At 45.0% G+C, this 20,198-nt stretch overlaps 2 protein-coding genes across 3 annotated transcripts in view; one reads left to right on the top strand and one right to left on the bottom strand.

The window, feature by feature from the left end:
• On the top strand, positions 1 to 17,194 carry BORA (BORA aurora kinase A activator). Of its 2 annotated transcripts, XM_053384677.1 has the most exons (12): positions 2 to 156; positions 2,195 to 2,365; positions 2,959 to 3,065; positions 3,258 to 3,303; positions 5,022 to 5,103; positions 6,515 to 6,580; positions 7,044 to 7,100; positions 8,735 to 8,958; positions 11,352 to 11,505; positions 11,916 to 12,493; positions 15,130 to 15,261; positions 16,496 to 17,194. In XM_053384677.1, exons 2-12 carry the CDS (start codon positions 2,210 to 2,212, stop codon positions 16,583 to 16,585), a joined length of 1,692 nt encoding a protein of 563 aa, XP_053240652.1. In that variant the 5' UTR covers positions 2 to 156; positions 2,195 to 2,209; the 3' UTR covers positions 16,586 to 17,194. The 2 variants fall into 2 exon arrangements, with proteins under 2 accessions (XP_053240653.1, XP_053240652.1); XM_053384678.1 differs by lacking the exon at positions 7,044 to 7,100 and having other exon boundaries at positions 1 to 156.
• A 1,795-nt stretch (positions 17,195 to 18,989) lies between these two features.
• DIS3 (DIS3 homolog, exosome endoribonuclease and 3'-5' exoribonuclease) overlaps positions 18,990 to 20,198 on the bottom strand; it is a 28,390-nt gene continuing 27,181 nt past the window's right edge. The window contains exon 21 of the mRNA XM_053384673.1: positions 18,990 to 19,444. Coding sequence (XP_053240648.1) covers positions 19,358 to 19,444 — 87 coding nt within the window. The 3' untranslated portion in view covers positions 18,990 to 19,357. The remainder of the gene's footprint in view (positions 19,445 to 20,198) is intronic.

Genomic DNA, 20,198 nt, shown 5'->3' with positions numbered 1-20,198 from the left:
ATGCTGGCGGGGGGCGGGGGGAGCTCCCGCTCTGAGCTGTGATTGGCTGCGCCCGCCGAGGTCTCTCGCGCTGATTGGCCGGCAGGGAAAGAGAAGTTAAAGACCTTAAGCAACTTTGTAAGAGTCGGCAGGAAGGCGAGTCCGAATGAGCGGCAGGTAAGATGCTCCTGGGGCTTCGGAAAGGGCTGCCTCCTCCTGAAAGGGGCTTGCCCGCCTGGTGCCAATATGCGCCATTTATATAGAGGTTTAATTAATTAATTAATTAATTTAATTAAGGTTTAATTAATTTAATTAATTAATTAAATCAAATCATGCTTCAATATATCCTTTTTTGCAGAGCTGCCATCAAGGAGCTGCTCCTGCAAAAGTAGGAGGGGAATCTTATCCGTAGCCAGAGATCCGCGTTGGTTTCCCCAGCCTTTGTGCCTGCAGCTATTTGCTTCCCAGCTAATAATAATAATAATAATAATTTATTATTTATACCCCGCCCATTTGGCTGAGTTTCCCCAGCCACTCTGGGCGGCTTCCAGTCGAGTGTTAAAAACAATACGGCATTAAATACAGCTTGCCACATCTATATTGTTGCCTTCATTACAGTGGTACCTCGGGTTACATACGCTTCAGGTTACATACGCTTCAAGTTACAGACTCCACTAACCCAGAAATAGTGCTTCAGGTTAAGAACTTTGCTTCAGGATAAGAACAGAAATCATGCTCCGGCGGCGCAGCAGCAGCAGGAGGCCCCATTAGCTAAAGTGATGCTTCAGGTTAAGAACAGTTTCAGGTTAAGAACGGACCTGCAGAATGAATTAAGTACTTAACCCGAGGTACCACTGTATTCTGCTATATATGTTTGTGGGGTTTTGTTTTGTTTTTAATGAAAAAACTGTATAGAAATAGGGCAGTACAGGAATTGGATCAATCAATAAATTAAATTTAACTGCTTGAGGGCACATCTCTTGGGAGTTGTTCACATTTCAGCTGTTGAGAACTGAAGTGTTGGGATTCTTTCCTGGGGAGAGAAACAAGGAACTAGCTGCTACCCAAGCCCATTGGCGCACTGTAAAAATTCTTTCACGTTTGCCACGTTGTTGTTTTTATTTACTTATTATTTGATGTGTTCATATCCCACCTTTTTCTCCATGGAGCTCAAGGTGCCTTATGTGGTTCTTCTCACGCTCCTCATTTAAATCTCCCTCAACAATCCTGTGAGGTAGGTGCGGCTGAGAGGCTTCGACTGGCTCCTCAAGGTCACCAAGCGAGCTTCGTAGCTGAGTAGGGAATCGAACCGTGGCCTCCGAGGGTTCAGCATACTAACCATTGCACCACCACTGGCAGAACCATCACTGACCAGCTACGCTAGAATGCGACAGACACCTAGCATTATGTACTTTGTAGTTTTATATTCTGATTTTATCCTGTGAACCACCCTGAGACCTGTAGGTATAGGTATATAAATTCAAATAATAATAATAATAGCAGTCTTCCACTGCAAGCTCTGCATATTTGGGCAAGGTGTTTCATACAAAGGGCCAAGGTAGTTGTGAACTGTGGCAGCCCTCCTAGCTTTTGTGGCAAAGCAAATTTGAAACTGGATTCCCTGCCAGCCTCTGCCTTGTGCACCTTGTGCTTCTGGGGCATCTTTGCAACTAGGGTAATAATAATAATAATAATAATAATAATAATAATAATAATAATAATAACAACAACAACAACAACAACAACAATAATAACAATAATAATAACAATAATAATAATATTTTATTTATACCCCGCCCATCTATCTGGGTTACCCCAGCCACTCTGGGCGGCTTCCAACAAAATATTAAAATACAATAGTCTGTTAAACATTAAAAGCTTCCTTAAACAGGGCTGCCTTCAGATGTCTTCTGAAAGTCTGGTAGTTATTTTTCTCTTTGACATCTGATGGGAGGGCGTTCCACAGGGCGGGTGCCACTACTGAGGAGGCCCTCTGCCTGGTTCCCTGTAACTTGGCTTCTCGCAGCGAGGGAACCGCCAGAAGGCCCTTGGCACTGGACCTCAGTATCCAGGTTGGCTCTTTAATGTGATTTTCCTGGAGCTGATGGGCATTGGAGGACCAGCAGGTGCCCATCCCTGCCGTAAAGCACACTTGCTTTAAATCTGTAGGGTGCTGATGTGTCTAATGCAAGTACTTTCCTTGTCCGTTTCGTAGGTTCAGCTGACAGTTATGGGTGATGCAAAAGAAGTCAAGATGCAGATTACACCAGAGTCACCTGGGCAGCTCGCAGTCCAGAACCCCTTTGAAAGCCCAAGTGATTATAGCCACCTGCAGGAGCAGATTGTGTCAAGTCCAACAGTGTTTAAATCCACAATATCCTCCGTGGTAAGACTTGTGGTTTGCCACATGTTGTCGTGTGTATTCTGTTTATTTTCATGCATTTGTATGTCCGAGGTCATTCAAATCACATCTCTGATGCACACCTGACCAGATTGCTCTTTCCCTTCAAGGTCTTGGAGGAGAGATGTTTGGGAAAAATAGACCTTGCATCTTCTGAGCTGGAATGGGGGCTGAACTGATGTCTTAACATCTAAGATTAATATTGCAGAGCTGGCTGTCATGGAAGCTAGCTCACCGTTACTGATCTTTTTGTATGGGAATCTCCATTCGGCTTCTGAGGAATCTGAGGGTTCCTCGGAATACCACTTGAAAACTACTCTAAGGGAACCTTTTGTCCAACTAGATCAGTGGTTCTCAACCTGTGGGTTCCCAGATGTTGGACTACAACTCCCATCATCCCTGAGCTCTGGCCTTGCTAGCTAGGGGTGATGGGAGTTGTAGTCCAACAAGATCTGGGTACCCACAGGTTGAGAAAGGCTGAACTAGATGTTCCTGGGGATGTATGATTGCTTCTTTATCTTGAAACAAGGAAGTTGATTGTGGCGTATGTCATTGTAGTGTTTTCTTCCTTCTTTTAGACGCCTGCAAAATTTCGATGGTCTATAGATGAACTAGCTTTAATAAACCCTGTGGAAATAGACTCAGAAGACATACGACGTCAAGCACTGTATCTAAGCCAAGCCAGGTCAGTTTTCTTCTACTGCATTCAGCCAACAGAACTGATTCTCAAGTTTAATAAGTCTTTTTCCTTTGACCTGTTGAAAAGTTGCAACCACATACCTGGCTTGCTACCCTGATTATTCTGTTTCTTGGAGTCGGTTTATTTATCTGCAGTAAAGTAACAGTACTGTTTTCGTTTTTTTAATTCACTTTGTAGAATAGATAAAGAGATGGAAGAAAGAAGACAAAAAGCCATTGAAGAGGTAACCATCAGTACTATCGTTTCTTGAGTTAGAGATCTTAACGATACATGGAGTATAATTTAACCTGTATGTGTACATATTTGGGGCCTGAATCCTCGTCTCCGCAGATAGTTCATCACATAGTGAAGCTGTCCCAGGAGTGTATCAGTTCTTTTTGCTGGGGTGTGCATGTGGAAAAGGTAGAACAATCACGTGGGATGTAGAGTTGGTTGAGATCACTCTTTAGCCTTTTAACCTGGGAAGGGTTTTTCCTGGTCTTATTTATTCAATAATCAATTCATTAGTCAACTGCCACATAAGGAGTCTCCAGCCAAATACAAACTTTTAAGGGCATTACATAAAATCAGAAAAAGAACAGTGCATTACAATAAAAGCTGGAGCAGTTAGAGGAGGGCCTCAGGTGAAGACTGAAAATGTGGGTTTGCTATCCTATATTGTTTGTTTGTTTTTATGGCATTTTATTGTACTTGAGAGTATGTTTTGTTGGAATATATTGCTGGCTGCTTTGGATAAATATTAATACAGTGGTACCTCGGGTTACATACGCTTCAGGTTACAGACTCCGCTAACCCAGAAATAGTACCTCGGGTTAAGAACTTTGCTTCAAAATGAGAACAGAAATTGTGCTCTGGCGGCACGGCAGAAGCAGGAGGCCCCATTAGCTAAAGTGGTGCTGCAGGTTAAGAACAGTTTCAGGTTAAGAACAGACCTCCAGAACGAATTAAGTACTTAACCCGAGGTACTACTGTAATTATTAGTAGCACTACAATATTGCTCCATAGTTAAAACAAAGGCATCTTGCACTTAGAATGCACTTTTGGTTCTATGAACTGCCCTGAGACCTCTGGGTATAGGGCAGTATATATAATAATAATAATAATAATAATAATAATAATAATAATAATAATAATAATAATAATAGAAAATGGCTCTATCAGAGGAAAGGGCTCTAGGCTACTCTTCTCCCTGACACAACTAAGTTTGTAAAAACAAAACACAATTATCTCATTTAGTTTGGCATGTTCTTCCTGTCTAGGAACTTTGCAGCACACAGTCCACCAAATAGTTTGATGTGGAAGCATCCAGAAAGAACTCTGTCACAGAATTCTGGTTGAAGGGACCCAGGGGGTCATTTAGTCCAACCCCCTGCCATGTGGGAGTTATGTGATGAGTTGTTTTGATTCACTAGTGTTTGGAGTGGGGTATATTGAACCTATGCTAAGGTAGCTGTGCATGCATTCGCAATAAACTGGGAGGTTGTGTTAAATGTTTTTGGTACGCAGACTTGAGTCCAACGTGAATAAGAAGGAATTGGCCTCAGTGAGCCTTCGGCTCCTGCAATCCTCTTTCCCACTTCACAACTGGGAGCGTAGGAGTCTGGAAGGTTTTGCTTCTGCTGAACTGCAGCTTATGTTACCCAGACCAAGAAACTGGTTAGCATGAAGTGTGACTTGTTTGAAACAAGCCAGCTTTAAGCCACAGTTACCAAAGCTGGCTTTATTAGCTAACCGTAGTTAAGATGAATCGCAACGTCAGGTCTAGACAACGTGGCAAGCTGCACTTGAGTCACACCATAGATGGCTTCCCCCAAAGAATCATGGGAATTGTAGTTCCTAGGGATTATAGCACGGTGAGGAGTAAACTACTCCTTTGTGCTCTAAACTGACTGTCGCCCACAATGTCATGGTAAACACATAACAACATTTTCCTTTTTTTAGTTCTTCACCAAAAGCATCATTGTTCCTTCTCCTTGGACTGATCACAGTGAGAAACAGGTTTCTCAGTTTAACTCCACTCGGTGTAAGTATTGTCTCTTGTATCAAAATGGGAAAGGTTCCTGTGCAAACTGCTTAGGTCGGGGTGGGAACCCTCTGTGGGTCACATTGGGCATGGTTTTGTGTGGCCTGCACTCTGAGATTCTAATAAAACAAGTGAATTGCGCAACACTGAACCATGTCCTGCCAGGTAACATTTGACTGGAGGAGAGACATGGAACTTGACTTCTTCCTCTGATTAAAGCTGTCAGGGAGGGACTGCGGGACCAAGGATTCTCTAACTCCACCTGTGTACTAAGCCCTCTTACTGAGAGTGCCCAAAGTCCTTGGTAACTGATGCCTATTATGCAATTACCCGAAGAAAAATCGCCAAAGAATTGATGCTTTTGAATTACGGTGCTGGAGGAGACTCTTGAGAGTCCCATGGACTGCAAGAAGATCCAACCTCTCCATTCTGAAGGAAATCAGCCCTGAGTGCTCACTGGAAGGACAGATCCTGAAGCTGAGGCTCCAATACTTTGGCCACCTCATGAGAAGAGAAGACTCGCTGGAAAAGACCCTGGTGTGGGGAAAGATGGAGGGCACAAGGAGAAGGGGACGGCAGAGGATGAGATGGTTGGACAGTGTTCTCGAAGCTACCAGCATGAGTTTGACCAAACTGCGGGAGGCAGTGGAAGACAGGAGTGCCTGGCGTGCTCTGGTCCATGGGGTCACAAAGAGTTGGACACGACTAAACGACTAAACAACAACATGCAATTTCCCACCTGCTGGAAAAGTCTACAAGTACCAAGCTGAGCAGCTTTTTGGAACTGCCACATTGACTAATTGGAACTGTAGCCAAATGTAAAACATGGCAGGCCAGTTTCGATGTACAGTGGTACCTCAGGTTGCGAACAGGATCCGTTCCGGAGCTCCGTTCGCAACCTGAATGGAACGCAACCCGCATCTGCACGTCTGCGCATGCACGGGTCGCTATTTGACGCTTCTGCGCATGCGTGTGACGTCATTTTGCACATCTGCGTGTGCAAGTGGCGAAGCCCGGAAGTAACCCTTTCCGGTATTTCCGGGTCGCCGTGGGACACAACCTGAAAACGCGCAACCTGAAGCGGATGTAACAAGAGGTATGACTGTATTGGAAATATTGTCCCGTTAGCGCAAGCATATTGGGACTTTCTTTCCTTGTGCTCCCTTAAGCCATGGATGAACCTGTGGAACAGATTTGCTGGCAGGAGTTGTGCAAGGAGAGAGGAGAAGTCCTGTTGTGCCAAGTGGAAGTCTGTGCACTAGCAGAACCTTGTTGAAAACAGCCCATTCCTTTTCCTGCGCACTTGTTCTCCCTGAATTCTTGGGATGGTGCTGGATATGTTAAATGATTCTTCTATTGTTTCTGTGTTAATGTTACACCAGCTTTTAACTGGGAACTTGATCTCTTGCAGGTATCGATCTAAGTACCGCTTCGCCGGTTAGCAGAGAAATCACTGTGCAACCTGGGAGAAACAATGGTTTGTATGAAACAAGATGAGGAAGGGGAAACTTGCTCAGTGCAATGTGCTGTCTATTGTGCCTCAATCTAACTGCACGCAGAGCACAGCTTCTCATTCCATCCAAACCTGAGAACCTGTGATTAATATTCAACTGGCCCGTTTGGAAAAAGACAGCTTCAAACCGTAGAGTATAAAACTGGTGTGTTCCAACTACTCGTATCCAAAGTTTAGGGTTCAGGCGACTTGCCAAATGGCAGTCAATAGAAAAGGAGATGAAGACTTTCAATTTCCTTGTGGTTGTGCAGGAGGTGGGGGGTGCTGTGCAGTGCTTGGCTTGCTTTCATCAGGAAACATTATAGTTTGTTGTGATGTCCAAATGCAGTTATTCTTACAAATCATGGTCATATGTTTTGGGTGGTTTTTTTTTTTCCAAGCTTTGACCCTGACGACTTTGCCCTAAACATTCTGTTTGTCTCTGCAGCTGCTTGCCAGACAGTATTATCTCTGCCTGTTGATTTTGACATAGAAAAAATACTAGGTATGTAATGTGGGGAGAACTGCTCATCTAGATCCAGTCTCTGTAGAAATGGGTACGATGGGAGTTTTCTTGGGGTGATGGTGGCAATGGTAATGCCATCGTTCCCTCTGTCCCTGCTGTCTAGTCTTGGGTGCCATTGCTTATGAAGAAGGTACTGGCACACTCAGGGGAAGCCCCAAGTTTTGAGGAACTACAAAAGATCTTTAGGAGATAAGCCCTAAGAAGGGAACGCACAACTCTGTGAGCTCTGAGTGTAATTCATGGCCATGAAGTGCTGAGTGGTTTTGGGGAAGGGGAGACAGAAACCAGGTGAGAGGGAGAAATGAATGAAATATGGTAGAAACTATGAGCCAGAGTTCTCCCTGCTGCAGCGCCTTTTTCATTGGTTCTAGTTGTTTATATATAGGTTGCACCCAGTGCTGGTTCTGCTTGGAGCAAAGCCGCTGAAATTAATAAGCATGTTCTATTACCGTATTTTTCGCTCTATAGGACGCACCGGACCATAGGACGCACCTTGTTTTAGAGGGGGAGAACAAGGAAAAAAAATTCTCCCCTTCTCTGCTCAGCGCGCCTTCAGCGAAGCGGCAGGAGAAACGGAGCCCCTTCCATTTCTCCTCCCGCTTCGCTGAAGGGGTGCTGCGCAGCTCTCCCTCTCTGCTGAAGCCAGGAGAGTCTTGCTGTCCTGGTTTCAGCAAAAGGAACCTGAAGCCTCTGGAGCGCAGCGCGAGTTCCCGCTGCACTCGAAAGGCTTCAGGCGGCTATCCCTGAAGCCTCTGGAGTGCGGAGGGAGCGCTCCCTCTGCGCTGTGGAGGCTTCGCGTTGCTATCGCTGAAGCCAAGGAGCCTGCATTTGCTCCATAGGACGCACACACATTTCCCCTTCATTTTTGGAGGGGTAAAAGTGTGTCCTATAGAGTGAAAAATACAGTAATTTCAGTGGGTCTGATTAACAAACCATAATTCTGAACCTTTCTTGAACACTTCATATTTCTGATCTCCATGAAATCACCACAACTGTGTAAGGAAAGCTTGGCATTCTTCCTTTCCCCCCATAGCACAGAGTTCTGAGGCTGTGAGGTTATCTGGTGCCACACAGCCAGCATGCGACTGAAGGAAGAGTTGAACAAGAGATTTGTGGCAATACCTGCGCTAACCTATGCAGATCCTCAGCTGTCTCTGTGGCGATGCTGCAGTGCATTGTGGGTGGGAAATTCAACTGCAATCCTGTGTGTGTACTCATACCCCATGGGTTTTAGGTAGCCCTGAATGCACTCCTAAGGGCTTCAAAGGGCTGTGCTAAGCCGGCTGCTGGATTTTGTAATAGCTTTTCCTTTGTGCTTTATTAGATTTACAGTGGTACCTCGGGTTAAGAACTTAATTTGTTCCGGAGGTCCGTTCTTAACCTGAGGTACCACTTTAGCTAATGGGGCCGCACGATTTCTGTTCTCATCCTGAAGCAAAGTTCTTAACCCGAGGTACTATTTCTGGGTTAGCGGCGTCTGTAACCTGAAGCGTCTGTAACCCGAGGTACCACTGTACTTATTTAATGCTAGCTACGTAAGGAATAACAACTTGACTTGCAGCATCCTGTGTGGAAATGGTTTCCTTGACAGCTGTGATTCTTGCGTTCCTCAGGTGAATATTTTAAACCCGATGAATTGGCCGACCAGTCTCAGGAAAGCTTGAGCACTTCCTCGTTGAGGAGAAAGCTTTTCTTAGACGAGAACGGAAGCCTCTCTTCGGAGAGCTTCTCCCCTTCTCCTCAGAGTCCACACAATGTCCCAGCCTCTCTTGGAGTCCTGTGCTCAATTGACATCTCTCCAGTCCGCTGTAGAAGCCCTCTAAATACATCCAGCTCGGTAAGGATCTTGCTCCTACAAGCCAGACACTTTCAGTGTGGTAGCATGCCTATGAAACAAGCATCTTGGTGGGCTGGTGCCCTTTAGATGTTGCAGGGGACAGCTCCTGGCCAGTGCTGCTGACCTAGGTGCACAGGTGTTTGCTGGTGGTTGTCTTCAGCTGAGCTGTGTTTAGTATCATTGGCTGGTTGAATGCCAAGAAATAGTGGGAGGAAGTAGCTGGGGAACCCCCAAGCTTGGGAAGAAGGCTCAGAGCCTGGGAGATGGTGGTGGGATAACCATAAGTGGTCAGAAGGAGCAGACTGGGACTATATGGAACTTGCCGAACTGACCGGGAGACTCTGAGACCAAAGAGAAGAGACGGTGGAAGAAGATTGGAAGAAGTTTAAGGAATATTTGAAAAAAATATGTTAATATTTAAATCTTAGAATAGCTTTGGAAGTGGATATAGGTGGTAGGATTAGAAGTAGAAGATAGTGTATTTTATAAGTGATAAAATGTGAAGTTTTTTATGGTTAAAGTAAGTGTGGGGGGGGAAGATGGTTAGAAGTTATGATATATGTAAACTGCTAAAGATGAAGTAAAAAATAGGTGGGACTTGAGGAAGCCCACTTAACAATGTGTAGAAAAATAAGGATATGACAAGAATTTGTTTGTATTGGTTTTTTTTTCTGTCTGTGTTTTTTATTTGTGTTATAAAATGAATAAAAAAATTTGAGGGGGAAAACAAAACAAGGAGCAGACTGGCGTCAGAAGCAGAAGAGGTAACAGGACTTGGTGAGCTGGGAGAGTCTGTGACAGAGAAAGTTCAGAATTAGAGGCAGAAGCTAAAACAGGAGAGGAAGGCAAAGAGGCGGAGATGCATCAGGCTGGTGAAAAGGCATGAATATCTCCCCTCCTGCTACAAGCTCCTCCCCCACCGCCCCGGTCCACAGAACCAGGAGAGGCGTAAAAAGGACAGAGGAGGGATTAGTGACATACAGGCGCAGTCTCAGATTGCTTTGGAGAAACCCTGGTGAAGAGGGGACTTAGGTAGCTGTGGAGGAGGCAGGGATCTTTGGTCTTGGTAGCTGCTTCATGGAGCAAGACCTGTTGGAGATGTGTCACCATGCTCATTACCCCGACGCTCCTGTGCAGATCCTTTATTTTTGCTAATAAAGAGTTAGCTTCACTTCCTTTGTGTGATTTACTGCTAGCTCGCAGTGCTTACCATTCCTATTTGTGAGGAAGGAAAAAACAAATCACTGTGCTCCGTTAGGAATCCCAACAGCTTTTCCTATCCTTGCTTTAACTCCCATCAGCTCCAGCCAGTGGTCAGGCATAGTTGGCGCTGGAGCACAGGAATATCCAGAGGACCACAAGTTCCCTAGCCTCACATTAGAGGATTTAGTTTCTACCTTGCTGAATTAACATCACGTGGCTGTTGTATCCCTCTGGAAAACTTGTGCATCAAACTGCTTTTTGGTACACATTGTTTGGCCACATCATAGGAGTAGACTTTCAGAAATTCAGGCACCAGCCATGAGTTTGGAATGTGCATAGACACACTGAGGAATTCAGTGCGGAGTGACTACAAACATTCTGTCAGAGCAAGCAATTCTGCCCCCGCCACATGCTGCTCTGGGGGTTATCCTACCCTCATCCCGAGACATCCCAAGGCAGGGGTGTGGTGCTGCACTAGTCAAGAGTCCTTGCATGGGCTTCCACTAGCAGGGTCAGTTTGCTGAATTGGGTCCAGTGTGTGAACCCTTGGAATCCAGATAGAATTTTGGAAGTGGTCTTCCGTGTGTGTCTGCTGGAGTTTTCTAGTTCTTATTTGTATTCTGATGAAGTGTGGTTCTTGCCTTATTTCTGACACACTGCTGAGTAGGAGGTCCTATTTGAATCAAGCTAACGTGCTTAATTTTGAGCTCAAGACTTTGAAAAGAAGGATGATGGCCTTATTTGGTGGCAATAATTGAAAGAGGGGGCTGTGGCACGCTAGGAATGTTTCAGATTTCACTGGCGTTGAGGCCCTTCTCTGTGTGCCTCCTCCGTGAGAGATCTGGAGGGCAGACAAAATGAGAATGGGCCTTTTCTGCGGTGGCTCCATGCTTGTGGAATGCTCTCCCTAAGGAGACTCTCCAGGCATCTTCATTACATATCTTTAGGTGCCAGGCAAAAACATTCCTCTTCTCCCAGGCCTTTGGCTAATGAGCCAATCTTTGGCCTTTTAAACTGGGGGGGGGGGGTATTCCTTTTGCTTGTCACCATGTGGTGCATTTTTGTGTTTTTATATTGTAAACAACACTGCTCCTTGGATGAAGGGCAGTATAGAAATAGAAGAGAGCGAGCTATTCTAGGTGTGCAACTGTTGTTTAACCTTCTTTGGAACTTTTCTTACATGTTGAAAGGGCCAGTTTTCCTCCAGCCCGATTCAGGGAGGCTCCAGGACCTGCAGTCTGGGAAGCTTGCCGAGTCCTTCCTTTCCAGAGAGGAGTCCTGCAAATATTCCTTCTCCAGCTTTTTCCCCGATTGGCATTCAGATAAGAAAGACACCACTGTCAGGTATTTTGCAATTTTGCTTAAGTTGTTGACCAGACTGATTTGCTGTTGCATGCTTTTAACCACTTGGGGGTGGCGGGCGCTTTGGGACAAAAGAAGTGGCGTAGAAATAAACCCTAATAATACATAATGCATTTGATTGGCCCATTTCATCTTTGAACTGGAACCGAGCCAAGAAAACTTCCCTAATACAGTCCTGAGCGTCCGAAAGCTTTCCCGTTTTCCTATGATTTTTCTGTCCTAAGAAGCCTGAAATCTACACTAAGGTGGTTGCTGTTTTGTCTTGCATTTTGCATCCCAGAATATTTGTAACCCTTTTCCCCCCCGGTCTCCTTTAGGAATTTACTGTTTTGAAGCAGTTTTACTTATTATCTGTTCATATTTCTCCCCCCACCTCCTTTCCCCAAATGCAGATCAAAGACAATTTACTTTTCGCTCCCCAGACATTCCTTCTGTTTCTAACTCCTGCCGACTAACTCCTGCCGCGACCAGGAATTCCTACACAGAATGCTCTCCATTAAAAAGTTGTTCCCCCATGAGACTTGTGGCTCGCAGAGGAACGACATTTTATCAGAGCTCCCTCGTTTGTCTGCCTTTGGCACCTGAAAGTTTGAGCGAAGGGCAGGAGGAGGGAGCCAAGGCTTTGCCTGCAGAAACGTCCTTGCCAGCAGAATCGAAGGTCAACCTGCACGCGTTGAACGGGGATGCGTTTGCGCATAGCACCCATTTGGTGGTTGCCCGGGTGTCTATCTCACCAGACGTGCCTGAAGCCCGCAAGGAAGGGCTGACATTTCTCCACGACCCGGGCAGTTTCAAAGAAAACTATACGGTGGATATGGTTGATCCGGAGATGTTGGACGAGAACTTGGTAAAGGGATTGGCGGAGAATAGTGGCGCGCCAATGGCTGGCTTCAGTATTGAAAGTTCTTGCATGTGCATGTCACCTCTAGCTGAAAGCAGCGCCAGTCCCTGCGAGAGCAGTAGCATGCAGGTAAGGCTTGGTTTTTTAGGCATTCTGGGCCCTGCACACTTGGACCTGTATCTTCATACCTTCGCTCCATTGTGGTCTCTCAAATTTAGTGAGGGTGCCATCTTGGATACCGTATTTTTCGCTCTAGAAGACACACTTTTCCCCCTCCAAAAATTAAGGGGAAATGTGTGTGCAGGCTCCTTGGCTTCAGCGAAAGCAACGCGAAGCTGCCTGAAGCCTTCGGAGTGCAGCAGGAACTCCCGCTGCGCTCCTTGGCTTCAGGGATAGCCGCCTGAAGCCAGGAGAGTCTTGCTCTCTTGGCTTCAGCGAAAGGAATCTGAAGCCTCCGGAGAGCAAGACTCTCCTGGCTTCAGCAGAGAGGGAGAGCTGCGCAGCGCCCCTTCAGCGAACGGGAGGAGAAATGGAAGGGGCTCCGTTTCTGCTGCCGCTTTGCTTAAGGGGCACTGAGCAGAGAGGGGGAGATTTATTTATTTTTCTTGTTCTCCCCCTCTAAAACAAGGTGCGTCCTATGGTCGGGTGCGTCCTATAGAGCGAAAAATACGGTATAAGCTGGAAACCCTGTCTGTACGGCTAGGGGATGGGAACCCCTAGAAGGACACTGACAAACTGGAACGTGTCCAGAGGAGGGCAACCAAAATGGTCAAAGGCCTGGAAACGATGCCTTATGAGGAACGGCTAAGGGAGCTGGGCATGTTTAGCCTGGAGAAGAGGAGGTTAAGGGGTGATATGATAGCCATGTTCAAATATATAAAAGGATGTCACATAGAGGAGGGAGAAAGGTTGTTTTCTGCTGCTCCAGAGAAGCGGACACGGAGCAATGGTTCCAAACTACAACAAAGAAGATTCCACCTAAACATTAGGAAGAACTTCCTGACAGTAAGAGCTGTTCGACAGTGGAATTTGCTGCCAAGGAGTGTGGTGGAGTCTCCTTCTTTGGAGGTCTTTAAGCAGAGGCTTGACAACCATATGTCAGGAGTGCTCTGATGGTGTTTCCTGCTTGGCAGGGGGTTGGACTCGATGGCCCTTGTGGTCTCTTCCAACTCTATGATTCTATGATTCTAACCTGTGGCCCTCCAAATGTTGCTGGACTCTTAACTCCCATCAATCCCCAGCAACATCTTGAGTGCCACAGGTTCCCCATGTCCAGCCTTCCAGCAGCTGCTATTCATGTTACATCTAAATGGAAACTCCCATGTTCAGCACCAGAATACCTTTAGCCAAAGGGGGGGAAGTCATTGTTTTTCATGCTCTGCTTGCGATGCTTGGAGGTGGCTGGCTTGCTGCTGAAAACAGTGCTGTTGGTATTCAGCAGAATTATTATTTTCAGTAATCTTTTCCCTTGGAGACTTGCTGGGATCCATGTTTCTAGATGTGTTGAAAGAGGTGTGTATGTACGCATAGGAAAAGACACACATTCCCTGTAGGAAACTAGCAGCCTTCTACCTGGCTTTGCTCAGGAATCCAGTCAGCCATCTTGATTCAAAATGGAGTCCTGTTGTATCCACGCATAAACAGAATCATGTTCCTTGATCTCAGGAACCCCTCTGCGCAAAAGATATGAATGAGGTGGAGAGTGTTGGTGTGTTTGTGAGGACAGGAAGAAATGGGAGAGGGCACAGAGGCGGAAAACAAAACTTAGGACACCAGTTCTAAAAGTTAAATTATTCTTGTAACACCCGATTCAAGGGAGGGAAGAAGACAAAAGCTGAACTGCCGGATAACACTGCATTCTTATGCCTGGAGTATTCAGTTGTACGGTTATGTTAAAAATACAAGCAAATCGTCTCCTTACCTGTGGCTATATCCATAGTTTCATGGGTGACCCATTTCAGTGGTAATCTTGTGGCTGTGCTGCGCTTAGGCAGAAACACTGGAGGAAATCCTTTAGCCAAGAATATTTCTCCTAGGGACGCTTCCATGTACAGTAAGCCCACAACGTATGCACATTTAACTTGTGCACATTCAGGTTTGTGTGTGTGGCTAAAAATAAAAGTGGAATTGAAAGGAGGCAAGGTTCTGGGGGAAATGACTGTGGCAATCCCTCCCACCGTCAAACCCAATGTGTTTTGGCTATAAGTACCGTATTTTTTGCAGCTGCGCTCCAAAGGCTTCAGGGATCTTTGAGGCTGGTGGTGGGGGAAAGCAGCGCTTCCCCCCACCGCCAGTCCCAGAAGCTCGGGGGCAGCGGCAAGGCCTGCTCTTGAACGCACCTTGTTTATGAGGGGGAGAACAAGAAAATTTTTTCCCCCTATTCTCCCCCTCCTATGGTCCGGTGCGTCCTATGGTCTGGTGCGTCCAATAGAGCAAAAAATACGGTAATTTTGGCTTTAGGTGCAATCCCCGGAACATAACCCCCACATAAGTGGCGGGCTTCCAGTACATCAATGGACAATTTGTTGTGGCTTGTTTTGTGTGGAATGGAAGAAAACAAGCTTTGCTCTTCTTAAGCTTCCCATTTGTGGCTTGGTTTGGACCAGCGGAGGCGATGGACTTCCGTTCTGCCAAGCCATCTTGTCTTATCAGGGTGATGACAATGCTAGATTTTTGTCTTTTGGTATGCTGCAATTTCTTCATCTTCTCGCTGCTTTTTAGAAACTGATGAATATCACTTCTCTTCTCTCATTTCTTTTCGCCAGGCGGACAGTGGTTACAGCACTCAGACTTGTACTAGCAGTCTGATGGACACAGCTGCATCGGAGACGAGTTGCCGAGACAATGACACTCACGTTTGTGAGACTCGGAAGAAATTTCATGTTTACAAAACAAAGGTAGGAGTGGTATTGGCTAAAGCATCTGGTTTCGAATGTGTTTTTTGTGTAGGTTTCTAGCCCTTGCACTTCCAGAGACACGACTGCAAACGTGTGAGAAGGGCCTCTTGAAATCTCTGAAGCCAGACCGATGGCAAAGAAATTCTGTGCATGTCTATTTGGCGGTCCTAGAAAAGTATATGAGAATTTAACTCCCTGTGGAGTATAGGATTTTTCAGCCTGAGACATCTAGTGGATTAAAAAAACTGTGAAAACTGTAAAAATAATAATAATACTGCCCACCTGTGTTAGTAACATTCTTAACAGTTTTGAATTATTTTTGTTCCTCCCAATTTTATCCTTGCAGTTTGTGTAGCTGCACTCTGCCCCAGCACCTTCACATTCATTTTAATCGAATAATAATAATAATAATAATAATAATAATAATAATAATAAATTATTTATACCCTGCCCATCTGGCTGGGTTTCCCAGCCACTCTAGGGAACAAAATATTAAAATACAATAGTCTGTTAAACATTAAAAGCTTCCCTAAACAGGGCTGCCTTCAGATGTCTTCTAAAAGTCTGGTACAGTGGTACCTCGGGTTAAGAACTTAATTCGTTCCGGAGGTCTTAACCTGAAACTGTTCTTACCCTGAAGCACCACTTTAGCTAATGGGGCCTCCTGCTGCCGCTGCACCGCCACTGCACGATTTCTGTTCTCATCCTGAAGCAAAGTTCTTAACCCGAGGTAATATTTCTGGGTTAGCGGAGTCTGTAACCTGAAGTGTATGCAACCCGAGGTACCACAGTAGTTGTTTCTCTCTTTGACATCTGCTGGGAGGGTGTTCCACAGGGCGGGTGCCACTACTGAGAAGGCCCTCTGCCTGGTTCCTTGTAACTTGGCTTCTCGCAGTGAGGGAACCGCCAGAAGGCCCTCGGCGTTGGACCTCAGTGTCCGGGCAGAACGATGGGGTGGAGCCGCTCCTTCGGGTATACTGGAGCTGTTTCACGTGATGTGACTCTGAAGCAGCACTGAAGTTCTCCCATTCTTTTCACCGTGATAAACTTCACAGAGAAGCAAAGGTCTATTGGCTTGGTCCTTAGTTAGCTGCCACGGTCTTCCCTGATTAAACTGGTTGAAAGGGAATAGTCAGGACAGCTGCTGCTTTAAATGTTGCAGAGAGCAAATTCCTTTTGGCTTCCTGGAATAAATCTAATTGTGTGCCCTTGTATTTTCTCTCTCCTTCTCAAGCAAGGAAAAGCCACTCCTACCTTTTGGACTGAAAATGAGCCTGTTACTCAATCCAGAAACCATCTTGTAGAAATGCCGCGGTCAAAGTGATTTGCACATCCGCTTATATGCTTTCTGCGGAGCAACTATTCACCGTGACGCTTAAGTGGGGTTTTTGAGAAAGACTTGACTGGCACAACTGCTTTCCACTATCAGAAGGATTGTTGAGCACAGAGCATGTGAAAATAACCCTAAGGCCTGATCATACAGACCCCTGGTAGTTGGGGTGTAGGCAAAACTGTACTGAAATGCTGCTTTGTGGTGGCTGTTCATGGTTGCCACAAGAAAAGGTTTACCACACCAGAGACATGCACATATCCTCTATGTGGAGATTCAGTTCTTGCAAAAGGCACTTCAGCAAAAAAAACATACAGAATCGTGCAATGAAAAATTATAAGCACCAGCAGTAGAAATTTCCCTGTGTTGTTTGCTTGCTATGAAAATGAATTGTAGTTGTAGATAATGATTGCATTTTTACTTTTAAAATCTTGTCAGAAGTGTATCATATCCACTATAATACAGTGCATTGTTTCCTAATGGTCATTGGGTGTTGGTTTTTTTACATATTAGTGAACACCAATTGCGTATTTTATTCTCTCCCTGCCCCCTCCAATTTTGGAATGAATTGTTAATCAAATGTAATAAAGTCTTCACACCCAGGTTGAAAGTTGTATCTGCAATTTCTGGTGCTCAGTACTGGTGCACCTGGGATAACAATCTGTTTCATAAGTTGGATCTTTAATACCTTCAAAGTACCTGAGCACTGGATTTTTTGTCACCTTTGCATGCATTCCCCTCCTCTAACTTCCTTTTAGCTGTTAAGGGAAACTCGGCATGGGAAGAAAAACAAGAATGGTGAACTACTTTGGCAGTGTAAGCTCTGCACCCCTCTGATAATGTGTCAGTAGGGTTTAGCAAGAATTCACAATTAATTTTAGTACAGCTCAAAACTAGGAGCCTGCGAATGTCAGTGTCAGGGAAATTCCCTTCTGCGTGGAAGGATCATGGGATTAGATGTCGTCCGGCCCCCCACAAGGTCTGAGATATAGTCTGGCCCCCCACAAGGTCTGATATAGTCTGGCCCCCCCACAAGGTCTGAGGGACAGTGGACCGGCCCCCTGCTAAAAAAGTTTGCTGACCCCTGGCATAAGTGTACTATAAAAACCAAACCAATAAAGTTCCCTGTGCCTCTTCAAAGAGGAGGTGCATCTCAACGTGATTAATGGGCTCGGGCACTCCCATCGTGCTAACTAGCCTCTTGGAGAGGAGCAGGGAGGAGAGGGCAACCTCTAACTTAATGTATTCTTGAGCAGCTTTGGCAACAATAGCTTATTCAAATGTGTCAGAATTCACAGAAGGAATTTTTGAGATAAACGCAAGGCAAGAGCCACCTGTGGCCTCCATTTATTTTTTTCAATTTTGCAGAGACACAAGATGGAGATAGGGACAAACATTTAACTGAACCTAGTGCAGAACTCTGAATGTAGACAACAAACTTTGCTTTTAAAAGAACTTTACCAGCTCATGGCCCTGTTGTCTGATAAAGATGTACAGTGGTACCTCGGGTTAAGTACTTAATTCGTTCCAGAGGTCCGTACTTAATCTGAAACTGTTCTTAACCTGAAGCACCACTTTAGCTAATGGGGCCTCCAGCTGCTGCCATGCTGCCGGAGCATGATTTCTGTTCTCATCCTGAAGCAAAGTTCTTAACCTGAAGCACTATTTCTGGATTAGCGGAGTCTGTAACCTGATGCGTATGTAACCCGAGGTACCACTGTACACTCGAATGGATTAGAATCTCAGCAGTAAGTGCTCTACTGACATCCAACATTAAATTCTCCTATTCAGTAGATTTTTATTTCTATTCCTTCTCAGACTAACGCCCCAATTTTACATATTCTTTTTAAATCGTTCTCTAACATGCTTGATCTAAGGTTCCATTTCCTAGTTCTAAATTAGGTTCCTTCCATTTACTGTTCTTCTTCTGCAACCACACTTGTAAACACTTTTAGCAGAATTCGATAAGTATCTGTCACTGGCAAACGCCTTGCAGTTTTTTCCTCCTGTGGCACAGCCTTCTCCATAACATACTCGCTTCTATGTGCAGGAAATTTCTGTTTGACTGCTACATTTATGAAGGGAGCCACCTAGCTATAGGCTATGCAAGCCAGATACAAGTTTTACCATCTCCAGTCCTCTTTATGAGTTCTGCCTTAGCAAATGGAAGCAATATGCACTGCTTCCTGAACCAGCCCTCTGTGATAATAGGGCAGCTCCCCTAATCACTGCTAGAAGCTTAAATCAATTTTGAAGAGACCTCTACATTTTCCCAACTTACAGGAAATACCAAGGTATGTAATTCAGAGGCAGTATTTAAAATGTGGCAAGTGATGTACATTCCTCCAGCAGGATATCCCTCAGCAAACATTTTCCCCAAAATAAATACTATATGCACTTGAGGTTCAAAAGATGGTTCATTACTTCCTCTTTTAATTATTATTTTTTTGTACATGAACAGTTTTAGCAAATGTTATTTTGAAAAGTCTGAATCACCACAGCACATATAGACAATTCTAAATCAGGAACTTGTAAAGATATTCTTTACCTTGCTGCTTCTGTAGAATCACATAAATATGTCCAGAAGCTTAGCTTCGTTTTTTAAGTGGTGCTTTTAAATACAATACATGAACAGGAACATATAAAAATAAAAGTTTAAACGACACAAAGTTATTTAAAAGTGGCTTGTAAATGTATATAAAATATCATTTGTCTTAAACATCCAATATGATGTAAAATTAACTATTTATTTTTGGCTAAATGAAGCTATTTTCCCAATTTTGTCTTCTTTTTCTCTGGTTCATTCTTGCCGCTCAGTTGCTTGGCCTGGCTTGGAATACTAATGCCTTGTACCTGACAGAAAAGGAAACGGTTAACAATGTTTACTGCTTGTGAAAAGCACTAGCCATTCCCGGCTAGTGTAGGACTTTTAGCTGTGCAATGGAACGACTTTGTTTTGCACACCTGCGAAATGTGTTCTGGGGTTTCTCCAAGCCTCTGGAGCAGATTTAGGGGGCATCAAAGTGGAGAAGTTACATGGCACAGTGAAAAGTAGTCGTGCTTGCAGAACTGTTTAGCTGAATGCCAGCCTAATGCTATCAGTTTTAAAAATAAAACAGTCTTGTCACCCGGCTTCACAACATGTATATTCTAAAACCCTAAACAGAGGTGTACTTTGAGAGTTGCTGTAGGATAGTTCACAATTCAGTGAAGAAAAATTAGACAACAGTTCTCCCACTTCTCCCCAACAAAGTCACACTAAGAGCAGAGGGATCCAATATGTGGCTCTCAAGGGCTTTTTGTACTACCTTCCCAAAGCTGGAGGAGACACTGGGCTTTGGGAAGGAGTCAAGAGGGCTCTGTCAGGATCCTAGAGTCCTCCTTCCCAAAGCTTGCCCCCCCCCCCCGCCTGACAAGGCAGTGTGCATCCCATGGGTTCAATGCTGAAGTACTCTTGAAGCCCGCTTGGTGTGAAAAGTTGGACCGCCTTCTTCTAGTGAACAGTAAACAGAACCCACGATACAGACAGGAACTGGCTTGATTCTTAATGGGAGTCACAAGAGACTGGCAGTAAGTTTTCACCCCCCAGTACACCTTTTTCCTATGG

This window comes from Podarcis raffonei, chromosome 4, assembly GCF_027172205.1.
Source record: "Podarcis raffonei isolate rPodRaf1 chromosome 4, rPodRaf1.pri, whole genome shotgun sequence".
NCBI lineage: Eukaryota > Metazoa > Chordata > Lepidosauria > Squamata > Lacertidae > Podarcis > Podarcis raffonei.
This window is presented reverse-complemented; position numbering and strand designations above follow the sequence as displayed.